General features: G+C 44.9%; 1 protein-coding gene across 1 annotated transcript; it reads right to left on the minus strand.

The window, feature by feature from the left end:
* Positions 1-1688: 1688 nt before the first annotated feature.
* Positions 1689-26129, minus strand: tmem45b (transmembrane protein 45B). The gene is made up of 6 exons (XM_041174144.1): positions 25990-26129; positions 17967-18161; positions 14913-15125; positions 9111-9295; positions 8138-8283; positions 1689-3215 (listed from the first exon to the last, which is right to left on the minus strand). Exons 2-6 carry the CDS (start codon positions 18139-18141, stop codon positions 3107-3109), a joined length of 828 nt encoding a protein of 275 aa, XP_041030078.1. The 5' UTR covers positions 18142-18161; positions 25990-26129; the 3' UTR covers positions 1689-3106.

A 26129-nucleotide genomic window follows, 5' to 3' on the forward strand; every position in this document is an offset into this window, starting at 1 on the left:
AGGAACACTGGATGATGATCAGTGTGCAGTGGGGTCACTGGATGATGACCAATGCACAGTGGGAATACTGGGTGATGATCAATGTGCTGTGGGAACACTGGATGATGATCAGTGTGCTGTGGAAACACTGGATGATGATCAGTGCTCTGAGGGAACACTGGATGATGATCAGTGTGCTGTGGGAACACTGGATGATGATCAGTGTGCTGTGGGAACACTGGATGATGATCAGTGCACTGTGGGAACACTGGATGATGATCAATGTGCTGTGAGAACACTGGACAATGATCATTGTGTGGTGGGAACACTGGATGATGATCAATGTGCTGTGGGAACACTGGATGATGATCAGTGTGCTGTGGGAACACTGGATGATGATCAATGTGCTGTGGGAACACTGGATGATGATCAGTGTGCTGTGGGAACACTAGATGATGATCAGTACGCTGTGGGAACACTGGATGATGATCAGTGGGCTGTGGGAACACTGGATGATGATCAATGTGCTGTGGGAACACTGGATGATGATCAATGCGCTTTGGGAACACTGGATGATGATCAATGCACTTTGGGAACACTGGATGATGATCAATGCACTTTGGGAACACTGGATGATGATCAATGCGCTTTGGCAACACTGGATGATGACCAATGTACTGTGGGAACACTGGATAATGATCAATGTGCTTTGGGAACACTGGATGATGATCAGTGTGCTGTGGGAACACTGGATGATGATCAATGCACTTTGGGAACACTGGATGATGACCAATGCACTTTGGGAACATTGGATGATGATCAATGTGCTGTGGGAACACTGGATGACGATCAGTGGGCTGTGGGAACACTGGATGATAATCAATGCACTTTGAGAACACTGGATGATGATCAATACGCTGTGGGAACACTGAATGATGATCAATGTGCTGTGGGAACACTGGATGATGATCAATGTGCTGTGGGAACACTGGATGATGATCAATGTGCTGTGGGAACACTGGATGATGATCAATATGCTGTGGGAACACTGGATGATGATCAATGTGCTGTAGGAACACTGGATGATGATCAGTGCACTGTGGGAACACTGGATGATGATCAATGCACTTTGGGAACACTGGATGATGATGAATGTGCTGTGGGAACACTGGATGATGATCAATGTGCTGTGGGAACACTGGATGATGATTAATGTGCTGTGGGAACATGTGCTGACATGTTTCTTTTTGGTATTATCAATTTGGAAGCTGTCAAATTTTATTGAGGTTAGACATTGGGGAATGGCAGCTGTAAATCTATAAATGGCACAGGATTTTAATTCTTTAGAGCCAAGGGCACCGAGAGATAAAGGACCCACTGAAACAATGAAAACAAACTATCCCGCATATTTATTGAGGAACTGTATTCTTACCAGAGATTAAGAACACAGAAAACCTAACAGGGAGAGCCCAGAAGCACAGGAGACATGTGTGAGCCCATTATAGAGGGTATAGTCAGAAGGGGCAATCTGGCCTTTGAGTCCATGCTGGCAGTCTGTTGAACAAACCAGTCAATCCCACTCCCCTGTTTTCTCCCTGTAGGGGAAGGGATGAGATGAGCTTCCTTAATAGGCAGTATGGGTTTGAAGAGCCAATGATTCATCCATTTAGCCCTGACCAAGAATTATCAAAAAACATTTGCAAACCAAGTCACATTACACTGCACTTTAATAATGACACACTCACATGAGCGTTAAGGTAACTTAACTTTCCTACTTTTTCCTGAGAATGAATCACACGATTTGTAGAAATAGAAAACATATTGGTCGTAGGACTTGGTGGAATGGGGGTGGCAAGGCATCAACAATAGGCTTATCTGGAATATCAGAATTAAAGTGTGTAGGTCAGTTGAATGTGATGGAGGTGTGCAAGCGAGGAGGAAGGAATTTGTACAAGTGCAGGGTCACCAGGATATCAGGGATGGAATATCAACTCAAAACCTCATTTTAAAAAACTTTAGACTGGCAAATTTTGATGTTGGGTTTGCTGAAAGCTGACTGTAGCACAGCTGAACCTCGTCTTGTTGCTTTCTCTGACTGAAACCTCCTGGCTACAGTCAGGAAGTTTTTGGGCAGATCCAGCTCCTGCGTATCCATGGTGATTCCATGGATATTCAATAGTGTAATTGAAAAAAAAAAACAAGTAGAAGGTTCAAAAATGCAGCAAAAGCAGCAGTGACATTTTCAGACCAGTAATGTTTGGGGCAGGGTTTGCGGGTAGGGGACTGGAGAAAGACGAAGGTGTAAATTACCATCTCAGATTATTACTAGAGTTTATTTACCCATTTATTGATAGCTGGGGTGTTTCTTTGAAAACATTGATCATTCTGTCAATTTTCAGCCAGATTCCGAAAGAAAGCACTAAAGAAACCTTAGGTACACTTCAAAAGGTGAGAGGGTTCACATAATGTAGTTTACATAACACCACCCACACACTGGAGTTTAACCAAGTCATAAAACACTGAAATAAATAAAATACCATTAGAGAGAGCGAACTGACACAAAGATAGGGATACTAGCACAGGACAAATGGAATACTTCTGATAGGATTCTGGTTGCTGTACCTGCCAGTGAAACCTCACATACAGCTCAGGGTTCATGCAAATTTTAAATTAAAAAAAGATTTTTTTCATTCAGAAGCAAGGGAAATGTTTCAATTTTTATGAAGATGGGAGACAGGTCTATTGGGCAAAGATGGGACCATCACACAGTCTGACCTTATGGAATAAAGCTCGAGATTCAGGTGGTCTCCTGGGTGGTTTTAAAACCAGCTACAAACTCCTTGCATTTAACCCAGAAAGTTACGGAGATACAATGTTGTCAGCCGGTCTTCCAAGATCTGCTCTGTTCCTGTACACCAGTTCCCAGTGGATCAGCGCCATGTGACTGTGAGATATCTCAGCTCAGTCCCACTCCCTCCCCCAGAGTAATAAGTGAATCAGCAGAAGTTAAAGAATAAAGCAAAAATATTTTTTAAAAAGTTTACAGTTAAAAATATTTGGACAGAAATCATCAGCTTCTCAACAGGGATTGAGGAATGTATGGGGGGCTGCTTCTCACTCAGGGTCTTCAGTCTTCATCACCGCTCTGCAGCAGGTGGACATGTGAGTTCATCTCTGCACTTTTCAATGGCCCCAACTCCATTGCACCAGATTTCTTTGATCTTATCTGTATGAGCCTGCAAGGGAACAGAGAGAGCAGGATAAGGGTGTTTTGCACAGCAAAGATTAATGTGGGACCGGAGAGCCGTACTGCTCACAGTGTGATGTAGAATCACATGACAAGAGACCTGCACACAGAGATAAAAGCAACAAACTGCGGAGGCTGGAAATCCAAAACAAAAACAGAAACGCAAATACCTGGAAAAACTCAGCAGGTCTGGCAGCATCGGCGGAGAAGAGCACAGTTAACGTTTCGAGTCCTCATGACCCTTCAACAGAACTAGGTAAAAATAGGAAAGGGGTGAAATATAAGTTGAGACAAGCAGCCAGTAATAGGTGGAGATAACCAAAAGATGTCACAGACAAAAGGACAAAGAGGTGTAAGCAGCCAGTAATAGGCTTGTCCCAACAACCTCCCCCCCACCTTGAACCAGCTTATATTTCACCCCTTTCCTATTTTTACTTGGTTCTGTTGAAGGGTCATGAGGACTCGAAACGTCAACTCTTTTCTTCTCCACCGATGCTGCCAGACCTGCTGAGTTTTTCCAGGTATTCCTGTTTCTGTTTTTGACCTGCACACAGGGGCTAGGACATGATCTGGGGACTTGTGTCGAGGAAAGTTATCTCTTAGTTTTGGCTATACCTATATCGTTATGTGTTACCAATAAACAGTTAATGTTCAACCTCACAAGCCTCTGAATCACTTTGTGAGAGCTACTGAACAGAAACCTCACTGACAACATGATGACAGCCGATGAAAGAATCCCGACCTCAGAGAAGCTGGTGAATGACCCCAGAATCAGAAAAACTGAAGGAACAGCTTCCTGACCTGACTGCAGTGCACCTGAACCGAACACATGACTGGAGATCGCTTATAAAAAAAAATCCCCATTGCAGATGTGGAGGCTGAAGGGCAGAAGAGAATTCCTCTGAGCAGTGAAAGGACTCCGGCCAGACCCAGCGGAGGTCCAGTGTGAATTCCCATCGACTGCAGAGTTAAGGGACTGAGAAAGGGTGAGTAAAAATTCAGTTCTACGGCTGAACTGGTGCTTAAAAGTCTTCGGGCCATTAATCAGTCAGACCAGTCCCTTTCGTTAATCATCCCGGCCAGCCCGGGTTCAGAGCCGGCAGCCGATCTCCACTGAAAAGAAATGACGTTTGAAACCTCGGCCACAGCCGGGAATCGCCTTTAATGGGGTTAAAATACTCCAAAAAATGTTCTAAAGGGCCCAAGCCTTTGATTTAAAGAATCACTGCGGTAAATCAATCCCATTGAGATCGGGTTGGTGACCATGGCAGAAGCCCATCAAAACCCGACAAGCGTGGGAAGAAGTAGTGATAAAAATGGTTACTACAGCGCCATCTTTATAGGAACAGCAGCATTTAAAGCTGTACTTCCCCTTGAGGTAAAAACCAACCATGACTCTCAAATCAATCCTACAGGGCCAATGTGGGCCGAACCAGGTGCAGAATTTGGGACTTGCGTGGCAAGGAATAAATGAATCTACAGATAAGTTTAAAGATGTTCTGAAATCATTTGACACTGATTCTAATTTAAGACCTAATAAGATTTTAGAACAAGCAAAATTCAACAAATCAGTCCAACAGCTTGGCGAACCATTGATTCTTTTATAACTGAATTGTACAGATTGGCTGAGGGCTGTGACTACAGTGTCCTGAAGTCAGAGCTCATAAGAGAACAAATTGTAGTCTGAGTGACTGACTATGCCCTTTTGGACATACTACAGGCAAAAGAAGATCTGACTCCAGAAAAGGTGAGCCAAATAGGCAGACTGAAATTCACCAACAACACTGGCCCGTTTTACATGGCTGGGTTAAGCCATGGTATAGAGTAACCCCAACTGTCAGGCTTGTAAAGCAACAAAAGGGCAGGAGACTCCAGGCCAAGAAAGGCAATACCCAAACAGACTACACGATGGTGGGAGATCATGTCAGTGCTGTGGAGCCAAAAGTCCTCACAGATGACAGCAATGTCCAGCAATCTCTACACAGTGTTTCAACTGCAGCTGCTGGGACACTTTGGAAAGCTGTGTGAGGCTAAGACATCCAGATGTGTGGAGGATCCCAAAATAGTCCATGAGATTGAAGTAACCCACCAGGAAGAGGCCCAACCATACTTCTTGGGTGAGATCAAGGATCCTGGATTCTCTTTTTGGAATTATGACATCTCTGTAAATGGCCACCTCACCAGCTTCAGATTGGACACGGGAGTCAGTGTTATGGTGCTCTCAGACAAGGAATCGAGACTTGTGTAGAAGCATGGAGATAGGTCATAGTCTTCACTATACTTTGCACATATGTAAGTAGTTATGTGTTATCGATAAACACTGTTCAACTTTACAAGCCTCTGAACCTCTTTGTGAGACCTGCTGTATAAACAAAGAACAAAGACAAGTACAGCACAGGAAAAGGCCCTTCGGCCCTCCAAGCCTGTGCCGATCATATTGCCCTTCAACTAAAACATTTTGCACTTCCGGGGTCCGTATCCCTCTATTCCAAACCTATTCATGTATTTGTCAAGTTGCTTCTTAAACACCACTATCGTACCTGCTTCCACCACTTCCTCTGGCAGCAAATTCCAGACACTCACTACCCTCTGCGTAAAAAACCTGCCCCGCACATCTCCTCTATAGTTTTCTCCTCTCACCTTAAATCTATGTCCCCTAGTAATTGACTCTTCCATCCTGGGAAAAAGCTTCTGACTATCTACTCCGTCCATGCCACTCATAATTTTGTAAACTTCTATCAAGTCGCCCCTCAATCTCCGTCGCTCTAGTGAGAACAATCCGAGTTTCTCCAACCTCTCCTCATAGCTAATAACCTCCAGACCAGGCAGCATCCTGGTAAACCTCCTCTGCACCCTCTCCAATGCCTCCATATCCTTCTGGTAATGTGGTGACCAGAATTGCACGCAATATTCCAAGTGTGGCCTAACCAAGGTTCTATACAGCTGCAGCATGACTTCCTAGCTTTTATACTCAATACCCCTACCAATGAAGGCAAGCATGCCATATGCCTTCCTGACTACCTTATCCACCTGCGTTGCCACTTTCAGTGACCTGTGGACCTGTACGCCCAGATCCCTCTGCTGGTTGATGCATTTAAGGGTTTTGCCATTTACTGTGTAATTCCTGCCTGTATTAGACCTTCCAAAATGCATTACCTCGCATTTGTCTGGATTAAACTCCATCTGCCATTTCTCCGCCCAAGTCTCCAACCGTTCTATATCCCGTTCTATCCTTTGACAATCCTCTTCACTATCTGCAACTCCTCCAAACTTAGTGGCGTCTGCAAACTTATTAATTAGCCCAGTTATATTTTCCTCCAAATCATTTATGTATACTACAAACAGCAAAGTCCCAGCACTGATCCCTGCGGAACTCCACTAGTCACAGCTCTCCATTCAGAAAAGCACCCTTCCACTGCTACCCTCTGTCTTCTATGACCAAGCCAATTCTGTATCCATCTTGCCAGCTCACCTCTGATCCCATGTGACTTTCTTCTGTACCAGTCTGCCATGAGGGACCTTGTTAAAGGCCTTACTGAAATCCATGTATATAACATCTCCTGCTCTTCCATCGTCGATCATCTTTGTCACTTCCTCGAAAAACTCAATCAAGTTAGTGATGCATGACCTCCCCTTCACAAAACCATGCTGCCTCTCACTAAGATGCCCATTTGCTTCCAAATGGTAGTAAATCCTGTCACGAAGAATCTTCTCCAATAATTTCCCTACCACTGACATAAGGCTCACTGGCCTGTAATTTCCTGGATTATCCCTGCTATCCTTCTTAAACAATGGAACAACATTGGCCATTCTCCAGTCCTCTGGGACCTCACCCGTAGCCAGTGAGGATATAAAGATTTCTGTCAAGGCCCCAGCAATCTCCTCCCTTGCCTCCCTCAGTACTCTGGGGTAGATCCCATCTGGCCCTGGGGACTTATCCACCTTAATATTCTTCAAGACACCTAAAACCTCCCCTTTTTTGATCTCAACATAATCCAGGCTATCTACACACTCTTCCCTAGACAAATCGACTGCTAAGTCCTTCTCTTTGGTGAATACTGATGAGAAGTATTCATTTAGTATCTCTCCCATTTCTTCTGGCTCCACACACAGATTCCCACCTCTGTCCCTGAGAGGGCCTATCCTTTCCCTGGCTACCCTCTTGCTTTTTACATATGTATAAAAGGCCTTGGGATTTTCCTTAATCCTGGTTGCCAATGACCTTTCATGACCCCTTTTAGTCCTCCTGACTCCTTGCTTAAGTTTCTTCCTACTTTCTTTATATTCTTTCAACGGGCTTCATCTGTTCCCAGCCTTCTAGCCCTTACGAATGCTGGCCTAGCCAATGATGCTCACACCCCATGAATGAATTTTTAAAAATTCAGTGATGGAAACTGCACTTCAATCAAAACCCTTGGAACAAGCAGCAGCTTCGAGTGTAACATAACATTTACCATCCTGACTTTACAACCAGTTACAGACAGTGCAGGGGCCAGACTCTCGGTTTGAGACAATGGGAGGATCATCTGTACCAGTGCCTAGTCCTGTCGCTATCAGTGCTTGTACCAGGGGAGCTGATGCCCCTGTGGCATTTATTGGCCATCCCTAGCTGCCTCTGAGAATACAGTGAAAGGCCTTCTCTTGATCTGCTGCAGTCCATGTGATGAAAGCTATTGTTAGGGAGGGAGTTCCAGGATTTTGACCCAGTGATGAAGTAACGCTGGAGAGGTGGGGAGTTGCTGACTACTTGAGCTCCAGGGTTCCTATCACTGACACATTAAACGGAAGTTATGACCATTTTGGACGCATGACCAATATTTAACACTTTCCTTTTGGTTCAGTGATGCAGAGAGCAGGACGTGTGCTGACCGCTGCAGCCTCATACCTCACTGGACGTCAGTTTAAACTCACCAGTACATTAGGGTATAATTGACAGCCACGATACTCAGGGCAACTGCAAAATGCCAGCTGAAGCACAGGGTTATGAACATGATGTTTTCGTGGTCATTTTCATTCCACTTGGGTCCACCGCTGGGAGGGTACAAGACAAAGGCAATCTGAAAGAGAGCAGACACTTCCATTAGAACATGCTGTTAAACTTATTTCACACCCAGAGACTTAGGGTTGGATGTTTCCTGCCACAGGGTGGTGAGTAGGGAGCTAGATGGATATGAAAGTCTGTTCTGTTGATGGTGAGTAGGGAGATAGATGGATATGAAAGTCTGTTCTGTTGGCTGGTTTGCTGGTTTGCCACCATCATCCTGCCCCTGGGCCATTTTTCTAGAGGTGGAATTGGCGGGCTGGATGGTGGGTAGCCAGTTGAAGACACTTAATAGTCCTTTAAGACCTATTTCCAGAGGCTGAGTGGAATTTTCAGGCGACCCTGTCAGTCACTAAAGGTGTTGGTTCCAGGCCAGCTGCCTGGAGGGAGACTTCCTGTGGCAGACCAAGGCTTTGAGGCCTACCTGCATGCGGAGCCTCAGCTGTATCTGCAGGGTGACCTGTGGAGGAGCTCCCTCTCACTATGGCCCGCCTGCTGAGGCCAGTTTTTAATTTAAAAGTTGCTGAGAGGGAGCCTCAAGATGCAGCCTCCCTTCCGCCCTCTCTCTCACCTAAACTGCAAGCTATAGCTCCTTCAGTGCTGGAAGGTCCCCTGTTAGCCCTGCAACTTCCAAGAGCCCACCCATTCTATCCCCTCCCCCCATCTTTTCATTGGCCAATGCAGATAAAAGCAATGCCAGGTGACCGTAGCCCACACAGTGCAGACTGGCACCCCCGATTTAACCCCGACCCCAAAGGCAAAATCCTGCCCAAGGAGTCAGAGATGTGGAGGGCGGAGGTGGTGGAGGGGAGTTGAGAGCCCATTGTGAAGGAAGCTACTCACCTGCCAGAACCAGGTCCCCTGTAGGATTGCCAGACTCGTTCGGAACAGCTCCAGGGCTAAGTTATCCCGCAGGAAAACCTCCAGCATTATGATTAAGGACCCTCCAAACACAGTGGTGAGCAGAAGTGAGTGGATGTGCTGGTCGAGGGGAGGCCGATTTTGGACATGGAAATAAAATAGGAAACCTGCAGAAAATAAGAGATGACCAATCACATGATGGCTGGCATTAAACTGACAATCACACCGATGCTGATTTCTGAAACGTTAACTATCGGAGCTGGGATATGTTGTGTAAACTGTCACAATCTTCCTTCCAATTCATTAGCTCCTGATATGTTTGGAGTTTCTGTTCCAAATCTCTGCTCCAGTTAATCCACATAGAATGTGACCATCCAGGAACTCCCTCCCTAACAGCACTGTGGATGTACCTACACCACATGGACTGCAGTGGTTCAAGAAGGCAGCTCACCACCACCCTCTCAAGGGGTAGTTAGGGATGGGCAATAAATGCTGGCCCAGCCAATGATGCTCACATCCCATGAATAAATTTTTAAAAATTCAGTGATGGAAACTGCACTTCATTGTGCATTTGTTTTGTGTGACTTTAGCTGATGTGTTACATAGGTTTTAAATGGCCTTTATTTTTAAGAGGATGATTTTGTCTTTGGTTTAGGGAAGTGCCAGTAACATCTCCCCAGTGACATCCACACATTTTCCCTCCTGCTCCTACATTCTGACCCTGTCACGACCACAGTCCACTCCCCTGAGTCAGTAGATGAAGGCTGGATTCTCGTGGGATCACAGGGTTAACAGGAGGAAGCTGCTGCTGATGGAATTCTGCTGGTATTCCTGGGGATTTAAGTTGTCTCAAGTGGTGTTCCACAGGGCTCGGTGTTGGAACCCTTGCTGTTTGTGTATATTAACGATTTGGACGTGAACTTGGGGGGCACAATTGGGAAATTTGCAGATGACACAAAGATTGGCCGAGTAGTGGATAGTGTAGAGGAAAGCCATAATCTCCAAAACGATATAGATGGGTTGGTGGAGTGGGCGGTAAAGTAGCAGATGGATTTTAACATAGAGAAGTGTGAGGTCATAAATTTAGGGAGATCAGACAGTTACAGGGATTACACAATAAATGGGAATATACTAAGAGGGGTAGATGAAGTGAGAGATCTTGGCGTACAAGTACACAGGTCCTGAAGGCAGCAGTTCAAGTAGACAAGGTTGTAAAGAAGGCATATGGAATGCTCCCTTTCACTGGCAGAGGTATAGAATATAACGTAGAATATATAATGTTGGAATTGTATAAAACACTGTTGAGACTACAACTGGAGAATTATATGCAGTCCTGGTCACCACATTACAGGAAGGATGTAATAGCTCTGGAGAGAGTGCAGAGGAGGTTTACAAGAATGTTGCCAGGGTTAGAAAAGTGTAGCTATGAGGAGAGATTGGATAGGTTGGGGTTATTTTACCTGGAACAAAGAAGGCTGGGAGGTGACTTGATTGAGGTGTACAAAATTATGAGGGGAATAGATGGAGTGGACAGGATAAAATTGTTTCCCTTGGTGGAGAATTCTAGAACCAGGGGACATAGATTCAAGATAAGTGGCAGAAGGTGTAAGGGGGACATGAGGAAGAAATTTTTTACACAGAGGGTAGTGGGTGTGTGGAATTCGCTGCCAAAATTGGCGGTAGAGGCAGAAACTTTAAATTCTTTTAAAAAGTACCTGGATCTGCACCTAAAGTGCTGTAAGTTGCAGGGCTATGGGCTGGGTGCAGGAAGGTGGGATTAGAAAGGGCACCTGGGTGTCCTCGGGCTGGCATGGACAAAATGGGCCAAATGGCATCCTTCTGTGCTGTAAATTTTCTATGGTTCTATGGAGGTGTGTCGAGGAATTTCTTTATGCCTCCTGCGTGTCAGAGGCCAAAACATCTGGAGATCAAAGTGGATAATTCTAGACCTTCACGGGAAGTATGGGGGTGTTAAGTACATTTTCGAAATGTGTTGTTGAATCCAAATTGGACGTATAGTTAATACTGAGGAGGATTGGGACAAATCACATGAAGATTTACACAATGTGTGTATCACTGGAAGTGAATTTCAGTCATAGAAAAGTGGGTGGTCAGACACTCTGAGAGGAGCAATAGGGAGGCTGTAACGCTGAGGATATAAGTGAATGGGATAGTGCAGAACTTTGCAGGAGAGAAAGTCACATTCTCATGGGGTAAGATACACTTTCGATTCTAGAAATTCAGGGCCTAAAACTGATCTCAAAAAGCTGGACTGGTTACTAAAGTTCAGGAGAGCCACCAACAGCATGAAAACCTCCAGATAACTGAGAAAGTGAGACAGTGTGTGTGGGTGAGGGGGTCAGTGTGGGTGAAGGGGTCAGTGTTATCGGGGTCATTGTGGGTGAGGGGGTCATTGTTTTTGGGGTCATTGTGGGTGAGGGGGTCATTGTTATTGGGGTCAGTATGGGTGAGGGGGTCAGTGTTATTGGGGTCAATGTGGGGGAAGGAGTCAGTGTTATTGGGTTCAGTGTGGGTGAGGGTGTCAGTGTTATTGGGGACAGTATGGGTGAGGGGTCAGTGTTATGGGGTGAATGTGGGGTAGGGGGATCCATGTTATTGGGGTCAGTTTGGGTGTGGGGATCAGTGTTATTGGGGTCAGTGTTATTGGGGTTATTAAAGGGGAAGGGCTCAGTGCTATTGGGGTCAATATTGAGGAGGGAGTCAGTGTGGGGGAGTGGCTCAGTGTTATTGGGGTGTGTGTGGGTGAGGGGGTCAGTGTTATTGGGGTCAGTGTGGGGAAGGTGGTCAGTGTTATTGGGGTCATTGTGGGTGAGGGGGTCAGTGTTATTGGGGTCAGTATGGGTGAGTAGGTCAGTGTTATTGGGGTCAATGAGGGGGAAGGGGTCATAGTTATCGGGTTCAGTGTGGGTGAGGGGGTCAGTGTTATTGGGGTGAGTGTGGGGTAGGGGCTCATTGTTATTGGGGTGAGTGTGGGGGAGGGGGTCAGTGCTCTTGGGATCAGTGTGGGTGAGGGGGTCAGTGTGGGTGAGGCAGTCGGTGTTATTGGGGTCAGTATGGGGGAAGGGCTCAGTGTTATTGGGGTCAGTGTGGGTGAGGGGTTCAGTGTTATTGGGGTCAGTGTGGGTGAGGGCGTCAGTGTTATTGGGGTCAGTGTGGGTGAGGGGTTCAGTGTTATTGGGGTCATTGTTATTGGGGTCAGTGTGGGTGAGGGGTTCAGTGTTATTGGGTGAGTGTGGGTGAGGGGGTCAGTGTTATCGGGGTGAGTGTGGGGGCGGAGGTCAGTGTTATTGGGGTCAGTGTGGGTGTGGGGATCAGTGTTATTGGGGTCAGTGTGGGTGGGGGGATCAGTGTTATTGGAGTGAGTGTGGGTGTGGGGATCAGTGTTATTGGGGTCAGTGTGGGTGAGGGGGTCAGTGTTATTGGGGTCAGTGTGGGTGGGGGGATCAGTGTTATTGGGGTCAGTGTGGGTGGGGGGGTCAGTGTTATTGGGGTCAGTGTGGGTGGGGGGATCAGTGTTATTGGGGTCAGTGTGGGTGGGGGTTCAGTGTTATTGGGGTCAGTGTGGGTGGGGGGATCAGTGTTATTGGGGTCAGTGTGGGTGTGGGGATCAGTGTTATTGGGGTCAGTGTGGGTGGGGGGATCAGTGTTATTGGGGTCAGTGTGGGTGGGGGGATCAGTGTTATTGGAGTCAGTGTGGGTGGGGGGATCAGTGTTATTGGGGTCAGTGTGGGTGTGGGGATCAGTGTTATTGGGGTCAGTGTGGGTGGGGGGATCAGTGTTATTGGGGTCAGTGTGGGTGAGGGGATCAGTGTTATTGGGGTCAGTGTGGGTGGGGGGATCAGTGTTATTGGAGTGAGTGTGGGTGTGGGGATCAGTGTTATTGGGGTCAGTGTGGGTGAGGGGGTCAGTGTTATTGGAGTCAGTGTGGGTGGGGGGATCAGTGTTATTGGAGTGAGTGTGGGTGTGGGGATCAGTGTTATTGGGGTCAGTGTGGGTGTGGGGATCAGTGTTATTGGGGTCAGTGTGGGTGAGGGGGTCAGTGTTATTGGAGTGAGTGTGGGTGTGGGGATCAGTGTTATTGGATTGAGTGTGGGTGTGGGGATCAGTGTTATTGGGGTCAGTGTGGGTGTGGGGATCAGTGTTATTGGGGTCAGTGTGGGTGAGGGGGTCAGTGTTATTGGGGTCAGTGTGGGTGAGGGGTTCAGTGTTATTGGGGTCAGTGTGGGTGAGGGGGTCAGTGTTATTGGGGTCAGTGTGGGTGAGGGGTTCAGTGTTATTGGGGTCAATGTGGATGAGGGGGTCAGTGTTATTGGGGTCACTGTTATTGGGGTCAGTGTGGGTGAGGGGTTCAGTGTTATTGCGGTCAGTGTGGGTGAGGGGGTCAGAGCTACTGGGGTCACTGGGGATGAGATGGTCAGTGTAGTTGGGTTCAGTGTTATTGGGGTCAGTATGGGGGAAGGGCTCAGTGCTATTAGGGTCAGTAATGAGGAGGGGGTCAGTGTGGGTGAGGGTGTCAGTGTTATTGGGGACGGTGTGGTGAGGAGCTCAGTGTTATTGGGGTCGGTGTGGGGGAGGCGGTCAGTGTTATTGGGGTCAGTGTGGGGGAGGGGGTCAGCGTTATTGGGGTCAGCGTGGGGAAGCGGGTCAGTGTGGGTGAGGGGGTCAGTGTTATTGGGGTCAGTGTGGGTGAGGGTGTCAGTGTTTTTGGGGACAGTGTGGGTGAGGGGGTCAGTGTTATTGAGGTGAATGTGGGGTAGGGGGTCCGTGTTATTGGGGTCAGTGTGGGTGTGGGGGTCAGTGTTATTGGGGTCAGTGTGGGTGTGGGGATCAGTGTTATTGGGGTCAGTGTGGGTGAGGGCGTCAGTGTTATTGGGGTCAGTGTGGGTGAGGGGGTCAGTGTTATTGGGGTCAGTGTGGGTGAGGGGGTCAGTGTTATTGGGGTCAGTGTGGGTGAGGGGTTCAGTGTTATTGGGGTCAATGTGGATGAGGGGGTCAGTGTTATTGGGGTCATTGTTATTGGGGTCAGTGTGGGTGAGGGGTTCAGTGTTATTGCGGTCAGTGTGGGTGAGGGGGTCAGTGCTACTGGGGTCAGTGGGGATGAGATGGTCAGTGTAGTTGGGTTCAGTTTGGGGGAGAAGCTCAATGTTATTTGGGGTTGAGATCAGTGTTCTTGGGGTGTGTGTGAGGATGGGGTTAGTGCTATTGGGATCAGTTAGGATGAGGGGGTCATGTTGTTCGGGTCAGTGTTATTAGGGTCATCATGGGAGGTAGGGGTCAGTGCAATTGGGGTCAATAATGAGGAGGGGGTCAGTGAGGGGGAGAGGCTCAGTGTTATTGGAGTCCGTGTGGGGGAGGGAGTCAGTGTTGGGGAAGGGTCAGTGTGGGAGAAGGGTCTGCCTGTGGAGGGATCAGTGTGAGGAGGGGGTCAGTATTATTGGGGTCGGTGTAATGGGGAAGGGTCTGCATGCGGAGGGGTCAGAGTGGGGAAAGGGGTCAGTATTATTGGGGTCAGTGTAATGGGGAAGGGTCTGCATGCAGGGAGGTCAGTATGGGGAAGGGATCTTGTGGGGGAGCCGGTCAGTGTGAAGTGTTAGCCAGGAGATAATGTTGACCATGTGTGTTGGTGTGTAACATGTGTGATGATATATGTCAGATACATGTGTAATACACGTGCGGTGCACATATTGGTGTATAACATATGGTTAAACTTATGAGGTTTGTGTTACATGTTGTGTCCAGCAGGCATTACATGAAGCCACTCACCTTCATTAAATACTGCCAGTGAAAGGACCAAGCGATCGAAGCCAATGGGGATCCTGAGTGAGGAGTATGTGAAGATGTCTACAATCCCGGAGATGCCAAAGAACAGGTACATGGTGCTGTGCTGCCAGTTCATCAGTTTGACCCAGGATTCTCTGTCCTCACTCAATAGGTGTAGGTGGGGCCCATCAGGAACAAATTGCTCAGCCAGAATTCCTACAGTTAGATGCAGAGCAAAGCTAACGTCTCTGACATACACCCATCAATAGTCAGTCACAGCAACCAGTAGAAGAGTGCACCATCTTAACTGTGGCCAGAGACTGCTCTGGTATTCTCACTGAGGGAGAAAAGCCAAGGTCAGAGTGCAGCAAAGAAGGTGATGTGTGTTATTGTTCCTGTGGGTTCAGGAGGGACAGTAATATTTTCACTGAAATAGTGCATTCATTGTCACACCCCTACATGAACCTAATAAGAATAAACCTGAAATGGATGCTTTTCTGTGACTCAAAGTGAAGACGAGAGGCCAGGCAATCTTTTCTTTCCTAGCTGCCAATAAACATGGAACTGCAAGAACCTTCGGCCATTCTTCATGTCTGGACAAGTCTTGATGAGGTCATCAAAATGCACATGACCTTTCTGGACATATCTTTGAGAAGTTATTAAAATGAAAACAACATTTTCAGTAGTTAATGACTGAACTTCTCCAACTAATTCAAAAGACTAGTTTCACAATACTGTTGCAAAATCTTTGACTCCAAACTTGAAATCTAGAAAAAGCGTGTGAAAAGCCCTATTTTATCATGTAGCATGTGGACAAGTGGCCTAACCATCAGAAACTGTTTATGAGGACAATGGAAAGAGATGCTCTGGTCACATGACAGAAGCTAGGTTTCTGATAGGGCGATTTAATTCTGAGCAGACAAGAGAGAAACATCTAGATCCGAAAAGATAAAAGACCCTGCCTGAGAAACAAAAGTGGACAGGGACTTGGCTTTGCCTTGAACTCTCGACCTGAGGAACTGTACCAGGGCTTCGCTTGATTGGGGTGGAAAGAAGAAATCAGCTACTGTGAACATAAATCAACAGTGAATCTGTCCCCCTCCCCCTCCCACTCCCACTCCCAGAGCTTTTCTTTTCAGTGGACACACAGGTTTACAGGCCTGCATCATTTCAAGCCTTCACTTTGGGAAAAAGCTAGTATAACAATAACACCAAATCGCAATCTACTTTTATAATCGCAATCTTTCCTTGAGTGTGTGTGTGCCATTACAAGTGTGAGAGTGGGTGTAGTTGTGTGTGTTTGGGTGTTGAACAATAAACATATATCTTTCTTCTAAAAGTTATGAGAAGACCTGTCACTGTCTGTTCCTGACAGTTACAGCACTCAGGAGTTAAAGCACTTTTTAAAAAAAGCACGCTGTCTCCAGTCAGTCAAGAGGTGGACAAAAAGGGGAACCATCGTTATCATCCCTCCCCTGTCTGTAATATTACTGTGACACTGTGTGTGTATGGTCACTGAGGCAGTGTGGTTATTGTGTTGTTTGTGTGTATGTGTGTGATCACAGTATTGGTACACTGTGTGTGTGTGTATGAGATCACAGTATTGGTACAGTCATTGCATGTGTGTGTATGTGATCACAGTATTGGTACAGCCTGTGTGTGTGTGTGTGTGTGTGTGTGTGTGTGTGTGTGTGTGTGTGATCACAATATTCGTACAGTTAGTGTGTGTGTGTGTGTGTTTGTGTGCGATAACAGTATTGGTACAGTCACTGTGTGTGATCACAATATTGGTACAGTCACTGTGTGTGTGTGTGTGTGTGTGTGTGATCATAATATTCATACAGTCAGTGTGTGTGTGTTTGTGTGTGATCACAATATTGGTAGTCACTGTGTGTGTGTGTGTGAGGGAGATCACAATATTCATACAGTCTGTGTGTGTGTGTGTGTGTGTGTGTGTGTGATCGATCACAGTATTGGTACAGTCACTGTGTGTGTGTGTGAGATCACAATATTCATACAGTCTGTGTGTGTGTGTGTTTGTGTGTGATCACAGTATTGGTACAGTCACTGTGTGTGTGTGTGTGTGTGATCACAGTATATGTACAGTCACTGTGTGTGTGTGTGTGAGATCACAATATTCATACAGTCAGTGTGTGTGTGTGTATGTTTGTGTGTGATCACAGTATTGGTATAGTCACTGTGTGTGTGTTTGTGTGCGTGTGTGTGTGTGAGATCACAATATTCATACAGTCTATGTGTGTGTGTGTTTGTGTGTGATCACAGTATTGGCACAGTCACTGTGTGTCTGTGTGATCACAGTATTTGTCCAGTGAGTGTTTGTTTGTGTGTGTGTGATCACAGTATTGGTACAGTCACTCTGTGTGTGTATGTGTGTGTGTGTGATCACAGTATTTGTCCAGTGAGTGAGTGTGTGTGTGTGTGTGTGTGTGTGTGTGTGTGTGATCACAGTATTTGTCTAGTGAGTGTGCGTGTGTGTGTGATCACAGTATTTGTCCAGTGAGTGTGTGTGTGTGTGATCACAGTATTTGTCCAGTGAGTGAGTGTGTTTGTGTGATCACAGTATTTGTCCAGTGAGAGTGTGTGTGTGTGTGTGTGTGATCACAGTATTGGTACAGCGAGTGTATGTGTGTGTGTGTGTGTGTGTGATCACAGTATTGGTACAGTGAGTGTATATGTGTGTGTGTGAGCACAGTATTGGTACAGTGAGTGTATATGTGTGTGTGTGTGTGATCACAGTATTGGTACAGTGAGTGTATGTGTGTGTGTGTGTGATCACAGTATTTGTCCAGTGAGTGTGTGTGTGTGTGTGATCACAGTATTTGTCCAGTGAGTGAGTGTGTGTGTGTGTGTGTGTGTGTGTGTGATCACAGTATTGGTACAGTGTGTGTGTGTGATCACAGTATTGGTACAGTGAGTGTGTGTACGCCTGTGGGAACATTTGCTTTGTCTCAGGACAAATTCCAGCCCCCTCACTATCTGGTCAGTTAGTTACTCCCTCAGGCAGCAAACAATCACTCAAAGACTCAGAGTACTCACCCACCAATGAGAAAACAACTTTGACTATCCCCTCAGCAAGTTCCACTCGCTCGAAGCACCATTTGGATGACTTGGTCTTCTTCATTAAGAATTTGAATGGATACTTTGCTGACCACCACAGCCCGAAGAGTAGGAAGAAGCTGCCTGGTAGAGCATGCCCTTTGAAATTTGCCATGGCTGATTTAGATTCAAACCCTGTACAGATAAACATTTCAAAACTCTGCTCACTTCAACAGTCTGGGCCTGAATTCTAAATTTCATCAGGTCCAGCTCTGGGTTTAATCATCACTAACAGCAACATACATTTATAAAGCACCTTTAACACAGTAACAGGACAAAACATCCCCAGATGCTTCACAGGAGTGTCAGAAAACAAAAATTGACACCGAGCTGGGTAAAGAGACATTAGGCGAACAAAGGTTTGGTCAACGAGTTAGATTTTAAGGAGTGCCCTAAAGGAGGAGAGAAAGGCAGAATGGTTTAGGGATGGAATTCCAGAGTTTAGGACCCAGGCAGATGAAATCCTGGCCACTAATGGTGGAGTAATTAAAACCGAGGTTGCACAAGAGGCTGGAGTTAGAGGAGTGTGGAAATTTGGAGAGTTGTAGGAGGAGATTACAGAGTTGGAGGTAAGATAACATGGATGACATTTATCAGCAGATGGACTGAGACAGGGTGGGACTGGTCTTTGTGATGGGAAAGATAAGGGCTTAGGAAGCTTAATTCTGGGTCAACTAGGACGTGGAGATTGTGCATGGTTTGCCCTAAATTAGTTTGCAGGGATATAAGTAGTTATCGGAAGTGTAGAGAGTTCATTGTGGGGCCCAAAGACAATTGCTGTGATGTACAACATGTGCTCATCACCACCATTTGTAACTTGTGTTTTCTCCTTTTCCCTTCTGTCCTGAAAGTGTAACTTTGCAAAAAAGCCTGTGACATAAAAGGAACCATAGAACCATAAAAAAGTTACAGCACAGAAGGAGGCCATTCGGCTCATCTTGTCCATGCCAGCCCGAGGACACCCAGGTGCCCTTTCTAATCCCACGTTCCTGCGCCCGGCCCATAGCCCTGCAGTTTACAGCACTTAAGGTGCAAGGTGCAAAGTGTCATGTTTTAATCAAACATCTGCTCTGAATACAGGGAGTGTTTGATATCTCACTTCACAATCTCGGCTTCAATACGTATGTTGTCAAGTATTTACAAACAATGTATGATGGAGGATCAAAGACATACTTTACAAATCAAATCATGCTGTGTGATTGGCTTACTTTTCAATGTGAGTAATGTAATGTTTGAACCTTCGTCCCAGGTCTGTAGATGTGTTGGGTGGGACATACCTGTAGCTAAGCTGTTCAATAAACGGAGCTGACTTGAGTTAGCAGAGAAAATAGTAACAAGTAGAATGGTATCAAACACAGAAAGAAAATGTGCACTAGCCAGTTCCCAGAGTTCAGAGGGATTACAAAAGAGAAGGATCTACTTGTCCATATAGACACAATTCTGTGTCCACCATGTTAGTGACTTCCTCAATACATTCTACTAGCTTTAGTTAGACATGACCTCACCTTCACAAATCTATGCTGACACTCTTTGATCATTTCACATTTGTCCATGTGCTCAGTAACTATTGACAGAGCGGCAGTAAGCTGACAGTTCTGCAGTTTCTTGATTTCTCTCTCCAGCCCTTTTACTGACATTTGCAATTCTCTAAAATCCAAAGGCAAAATTCTCAAATCAAGAAAACTTTAGAAAATTTTGACAAACACCCTCCGCAATTTCCCCACTTGTTTCTTTAAACACCCCAGGGTAAAACCCATCAGATCCTCGAGATTTATATTTCTGAAGTACCCACTTAAATTATATTAACTCCAACAAGTTCTTTCCTTGACTTGTTTTTAGCATCCTAGGTATCATTGATTATTTTGTCTCTCTTTCTCTGCTGTGTAAACAGATACAAAGCACTCATTAGAAAAACTCTGCATTTCCTTGTTATTGATATAATATCACAGGCCTCTTGTGCCTTTAGAAATATAACCTTGTGTCAGATTGTATCAAATACTCCTGAGAATACCTTCCCACTAAGATAAATGCTGACTTAGCCAGCAACGCCCACAGCCCATCAATGATTAAATTTAAAAAAAAATCTCTGCAGGTTTAGGCATTAATGGTTTGGCCTAGTTATCAGTTTATGTCCAATCACTATATAGTTAGCCTCATTTAAGTTTAAAACCTTAGTTTTGTCATTCTCCCTTGTCCCTCTCAAACTTAACATCAAATTTAATCATATTATAGTTGCTATTCACAAGATGTTCTCTTACTAAATTCAGTGTTGCTATGCACCATTGTAAGCTTTCATTGTTATAGGAAACTCTCCCAAATAAATTTTGGAAATTAATTGCTGTGAATTTTTGAGGTCATTTTTTGGCCCATGTGTAAATTAAAATCTTCCATTATATTCATTTTGCTTTTGCTTCATGGTTCTTTGATCTGAAAATTATGCACCTCCTGACTTCTTCATCAGTCCTGTATCAACTCCCACCAGGATCTCGTGTGAGTCCTTTGCTTTTCCTTATTTCCTCCTGCGCTGTTTCTATGCCCACTACCCACATTCAAATCCCTTCTCCAACTTCTGTATTTGTTTATCAATAATTGCTGGTCTTCCTTCTTTGTAAACTTGTGTAGACAGTTTTCTACTTGGTAATTAACCCCATTCTGACCATACCTGATTTGTATTTTTCTCAGTTTTTAACTTGCAATACTCTCTTATTTTCACCATCCCTATTTTGTTATCTTGTGATAATTTTCTCTACTTTGTTCTGAACCTTGACACTATCTCAATCACTGTTTGTAGGTCAATCCATTTTTTTTATCTTATCTTTAAGTTATTAGTTTTATCATTGCTTCGGTCCGAGCCCCTCCCTCTCTATTGGTTTAAAGTCCCTTCAACGTATTTATCCTTCCCATGGAAACCTTGATCCCAGTCCAATTGATGTGGAGTCTGTCCCAGTGGTATAGTTCCTTCCTATGTGCACATGTTTATTGTTTATTTAAGAAAGTCAGTTAAAAGTCTCAAACCTAATGGGAGACCTGATGTGGTATTCTACCACTATTAAACGCACAATTTCTGGTAACTCTAGTGTTAACAGAAAGGCTTTTATGTTTATTATGTGAGTGAAAACTCTCAGGGGCAGATGTTGGGGCTCACTATCTGGCATAAGATCATACGAGGGAGAAAATAGTTTGGACCAGTATTCTTATTTCCCAGTTTTTACTGTTTTTTCCTTCTGGCTAAGAAATTGGAGCATGAGTAAACCAGGATGACTTGGCTAAACATCTACCTCAATTCCTAAACCATTTCCATATCCCTGGATTCCTCCGGAGTCCATAAATCTATTTGCTTCATTCTTGAATACACTCATCAACGGAACATCAATAACCCCTGGGGATTAAGAATTGAAAAATTCACAACCCTCCGAGTGAAGTAATTTTGCGTCACCTCAATCTTAAATGGCTGACTCCTAAGACTAACTCCTAAGAGGAAGGTGTGAGGGCAGAGACACGGGAGACGGGCCGGACATGGTTGAGGGCCATGTCAATCACCATGGGTGGAAAACCTCGGTTAAGGAAGAAGGAAGACATGCCAGAGGAACTGTTTTGGAAAGTGGCATCATCAGAACAGATGCGACGGAGGCGAAGGAACTGAAAGAATGGGATGGAATCCTTACAGGAAGCGGGGTGTGAGGAGCTGTAGTCGAGGGAACTGTGGGAGTCGGTAGGCTTGTAATGTATATTGGTGGACAGTCTATCACCAGAAATTGAGACAGAGAGGTCAAGGAAAGGAAGGGAAGTGTCAGAGATGGACCATGTGAAAATGATGGAGGGGTGGAAATTGGAAGCAAAATTAATAAATTTTTCCAGGTTTCCTTAACCGAAGTTTTCCACCCACAGTGGTTGACAGGGCCCTCAAACGTGTTCGGCCCATCTCCCGCGCATCCACCTTCACTCTCCTTCCCAAAACCATGATAGGGTCCCCCTTGTCCTTACTTTTCACCCCACCAGCCTTCGCATTCAAAGGATCATCCTCCGCCATTTCCGCCAACTCCAGCATGATGCCACCACCAAACACATCTTCCCTTCACCCCCCCCAACCCCGTGTGCATTCCGCAGGGATCGTTCCCTCTCTGGTCCCGATTCTGGCCCACTCCTCCATCACCCCCTACAACTCAACTCCCTCCCACACCACCTTCCCATGCAACCGCAGAAGGTGCAACACTTGCCCCTTTACTTTCCCCCCTCCTCACCATCCAAGGGCTCAAACACTCCTTTCAAGTGAAGCAGCATTTCACTTGCACTTCCCTCAATTTAGTCTACTGCATTCGCTGCTCCCAATGCAGTTTCCTCTACATTGGAGAGGCCAAACGCAGACTGGGTGACCGCTTTGCGGAACACCTTCGTCTGTCCGCAAGCATGACCCAGACCTTCCTGATGCTTGTCATTCCAACACTCCACCCTGCTCTCTTGCCCACATGTCCGTCCTTGGCCTGCTGCATTGTTCCAGTGAAGCCCAACGCAAACTGGAGAAACAGCACCTCATCTTCCGATTAGGCACTTTACAGCCTTCCAGACTTAACATTGAGTTCAACAATTTCAGATCACGAACTCGCTCCCCCATCCCCACCCCCTTTTTGATCCCCTTTTTTCTAATAATTATTATTTTTTTTATATAGAATTTTTTTCTTTTCCCACCTATTTCTATTATTATTTTAAAAATTTATTTCCATCCATTGTTTTATCTCCACCTTTTAGCCTATTTCAATCCCTTCCCCCTACCCTACCCCCACTATGGTTATCTGTCACTTGCTTGTCCTGCTTTTTACCCTTATTGTCACCATTAGCACATTCCATAGTTAATATCACCACCGTCAACAGCCCTTTGACCTTTTGTTTATGACATCTTTGGCAATCTCTCCTTTGCCTCCACCTATCACTGGCCCTCTATCCAGCTCCACCTATCCCACCCCCCCCTTAAACAGCTTATATTTCACCACGTTTCTATTTCTCTTTAGTTCTGACGAAGAGCCAAATGGACTCGAAACGTTAACTCTCCACAGATGCTGTCAGACCTGCTGAGTTTTTCCAGCAATTTTTGTTTTTGTTTCAGATTTCCAGCACCACGGGATTTTCCTTTTATCTAAGAATTTTATACATTTCAATGAGTTCGATTTTCATTGTTCTAAACTCCAGTTTTTTTCTGAACTGCTTAAATATAGGCTGATTCTCTCCTCACGGGCCAATCCTCTCTGGAATCAATCCAGTGAGATTTTATTGCAAGTATATCGTTTCTTAGGTGAGGAGACCAAAACTGCACACAGTCCTCCAGGTGTAACCTCACTAAAGCCCTATTATTGCAGCAGGGTTTTCTTACTCATATATTCCAAACCCATTTGCTATTAAGGTTAGCGTACCGACTGTCTACCTAATTGCTTGTTAATGTTGTGTTAAATGTACAAGTACTCACAAATGCCACCAATTATCAACATTTACTCGTCTTCCACCTCTAAAGAAATATTCTGGTTTTCCATTCTTCTTGTCAAAATGGATAATTTCCCATTTTTCCACATGATATCCTATCTGCCATAATCTTGCCCAATTACTTAACCCCTCCATATCCCTTTTCAACCTTTTTTCCACCCTTCTCACAGCTTACCTTGCTCTCCAGCTTTGTATCCTCAGCAAACCTAGATACATTTCACTCAGTCCCCTCCTCTAAATCATTGAGGTCAGTTGGAAGTAGCTAAGGCCCCAGCACTGATTCTTGCAGCATAACCGACACAAAAATGACCCGTTTATTCCTACTCTCGGTTTTCTGTCTGTTAACTAACCTGTGCTAATATATTGCTCCCAATACATGAGCCCTAATCTTATCAATAACCTCTTTTTGCTTATTAAATTCTTTCTGAAAATCGAAATATACTACATCCACTGGCTCTCCCATTTCTAACCCTGCTAGTTACACCCTCAAAAAACAATGAGACTCATCAAACGTGATTTCCTTTCATAAAGACTGAGAGGTGACTTGATTGAGGTGTACAAAACTTTGAGGAAAATTGATAGAGAAATAAATAGACAGGATAAAATTGTTTCCCTTGGTGGAGAATTGTAGAACCAGGGCACATAGATTCAAGATAAGTGGCAGAAGGTGTAGGGGAAACTTTTTTACACAGAGGGTACTGTGTGTCTGGAATTCACTGCCCAAGTTGGTGGTGGAGGCAGAAACGCTAAACTCTTTAAAAAAGTACCTGGATCTGCACCTTAAGTGCTGTAAGCTGCAGGGCCATGGACCGGGTGCAGGAAGATGGGAATAGAAAGGGTATCTGGGTGTCCTCAGGCTGGCATGGACAAGATGGGCTGAATGGCCTCCTTCTGTGCTGTAACTTTCTATGGTTCTATGGTTCTAAAGCCATGTTGACTGCATAATCCTATTTTGATTTTCCAAATTACTTGTTCGCACTTCCTTTCACAATAACATTTTCTTTCCCATTGAAGTCAGGCTAACTGGCCGACAGTTCTCTGTTTTCTCTCTTCCTGAACAACAGATTTATGTTTGCTACCTTCCAATCCATGGGAATTATTCCAGAATCCAGGGACCATTGGATCCACTTTCTCTGCAGCCGCCTTTTGAAAATCCTAAGATGTAGGTTACTGGATCCGAGGGATTTGTTAATTTTTCTAATACTTTCTCTTTTATTACTGATTACTTTAAGTTCCTCAGTTTCATTATGCTCTTAGTTTCCAACTGTTTCCAAATGCAATAGCTTTGTTCATGCCCCTTGTGTTTCCTTATTCTGCATTGTAGTCTCTCTTGTCTCGGCCCCTAAGGGATTCATGGTTAGTTTTGCTACTCACTCACTTTCAACGTACTTTTGGAAGCTCTTACAGCCTGTTTTTATATTTATTGCTAGTTTACTTCCAAATTTTATTTTCCCCTCTTTAACAACTTCTTGGTCATCCTTTGTTGATTGTTAAAAACTCTCCCAATCCTCAGGTTTACTAACCTTTTCACAACATTGTAAGCCTCTCCTTTGAATTTAATACTACCCTTAACTTTTCGAGTCAGTCATGGCTGTACCACTTTTTCAATGGAGCTTTTAATCCCTCAGGACTTTGAGAAATATTAATTACTTTAAATGTTTGCCATTGCTTATCTATCTTTTAACCTAGTTTCCCAATCTACCTCAGGCAACTCACCCCTCATACCCCTGTAATTAGCTTTGTTTAAATTTAAGGCCCTAGTTTCAGACTTAACCACATCTTTCTCAAACTTTATGTCAAATGAAACTTAATACCCTACACTCCAGAGTATGCCTTGCTATAAGATTACTAATTAACCTTCCCTGGGAGCTGAGTCCCTGGGGTTAAGCTCCTCAGCCATCCCCTTCTCACTAATGGGGATTTCCCCATTATGTCACTGCAAACAAGGAGAGCCTATTACATCACCACATCACACTACATAGACTGAGGTTTGAACCTGTTCCCCTCCTTCACAATCTCATTGCATTAACTAGCTGAGCTATTGGAAGAGCTACTGTTTAATTTATAAATTAAAACTATCTTTATCTTATAATTAGGCATCTTTTTGACATTTTACTTTATCTAAAATTATAATCAATGTAAGAATGGGTGTGCACTCACACACATATACCCTCCCTGCTGCTTGCTCTCTTCTGTGTTGCTGACGTACAGCCAATTACTCCAAAAGGTTCAATTTGTTTTGTACAGAATTCTTGTTTCCATTTCAGACCTTTCTTTTTCAATAACATTCAAATTAATTATTGTTTTCCTTTATTAATCAAAACAAACCTGATGGAGTTAATAAATTTACTGGAAATTCTGGACACTTCAATGCTTTTAGTTCCTTGTTCTGTTTGTTACAATTAACCTTTGGCTTACATACTTGTGTCAGAACCTATGCAGCTTCTGACAGACACACAGACCAAACACACACTCCATGCTGCAAACTTACCAATGTTCTGTAGAGTTTCTACTGAACTCCTGTGAATTGCCCGTTCTCTTCGACCTGTTAACTTCGTCACACGGCTCCAGATTCTCCTGAGTTTCACAATAACAGGTGTAAGTTACACCTGTCTTCCAGAAAAGGTGTCA

Source organism: Carcharodon carcharias, chromosome 25 (assembly GCF_017639515.1).
Source record: "Carcharodon carcharias isolate sCarCar2 chromosome 25, sCarCar2.pri, whole genome shotgun sequence".
Taxonomy (NCBI): Eukaryota; Metazoa; Chordata; class Chondrichthyes; order Lamniformes; family Lamnidae; genus Carcharodon; species Carcharodon carcharias.

Excerpts from the sequence above, each read along its gene's own strand:
- tmem45b (XM_041174144.1), bottom strand. The coding sequence starts at position 18,141 with ATGGCAAATTTCAAAGGGCATGCTCTACCAGGCAGCTTCTTCCTACTC. Across the intron at positions 15,126-17,966 it reads AGTTGTTTTCTCATTGGTGG|GAATTCTGGCTGAGCAATTT; the intron begins GTGAGTACTCTG and ends ATCTAACTGTAG. Across the intron at positions 9,296-14,912 it reads ACTGGCAGTATTTAATGAAG|GTTTCCTATTTTATTTCCAT; the intron begins GTGAGTGGCTTC and ends TATTTTCTGCAG.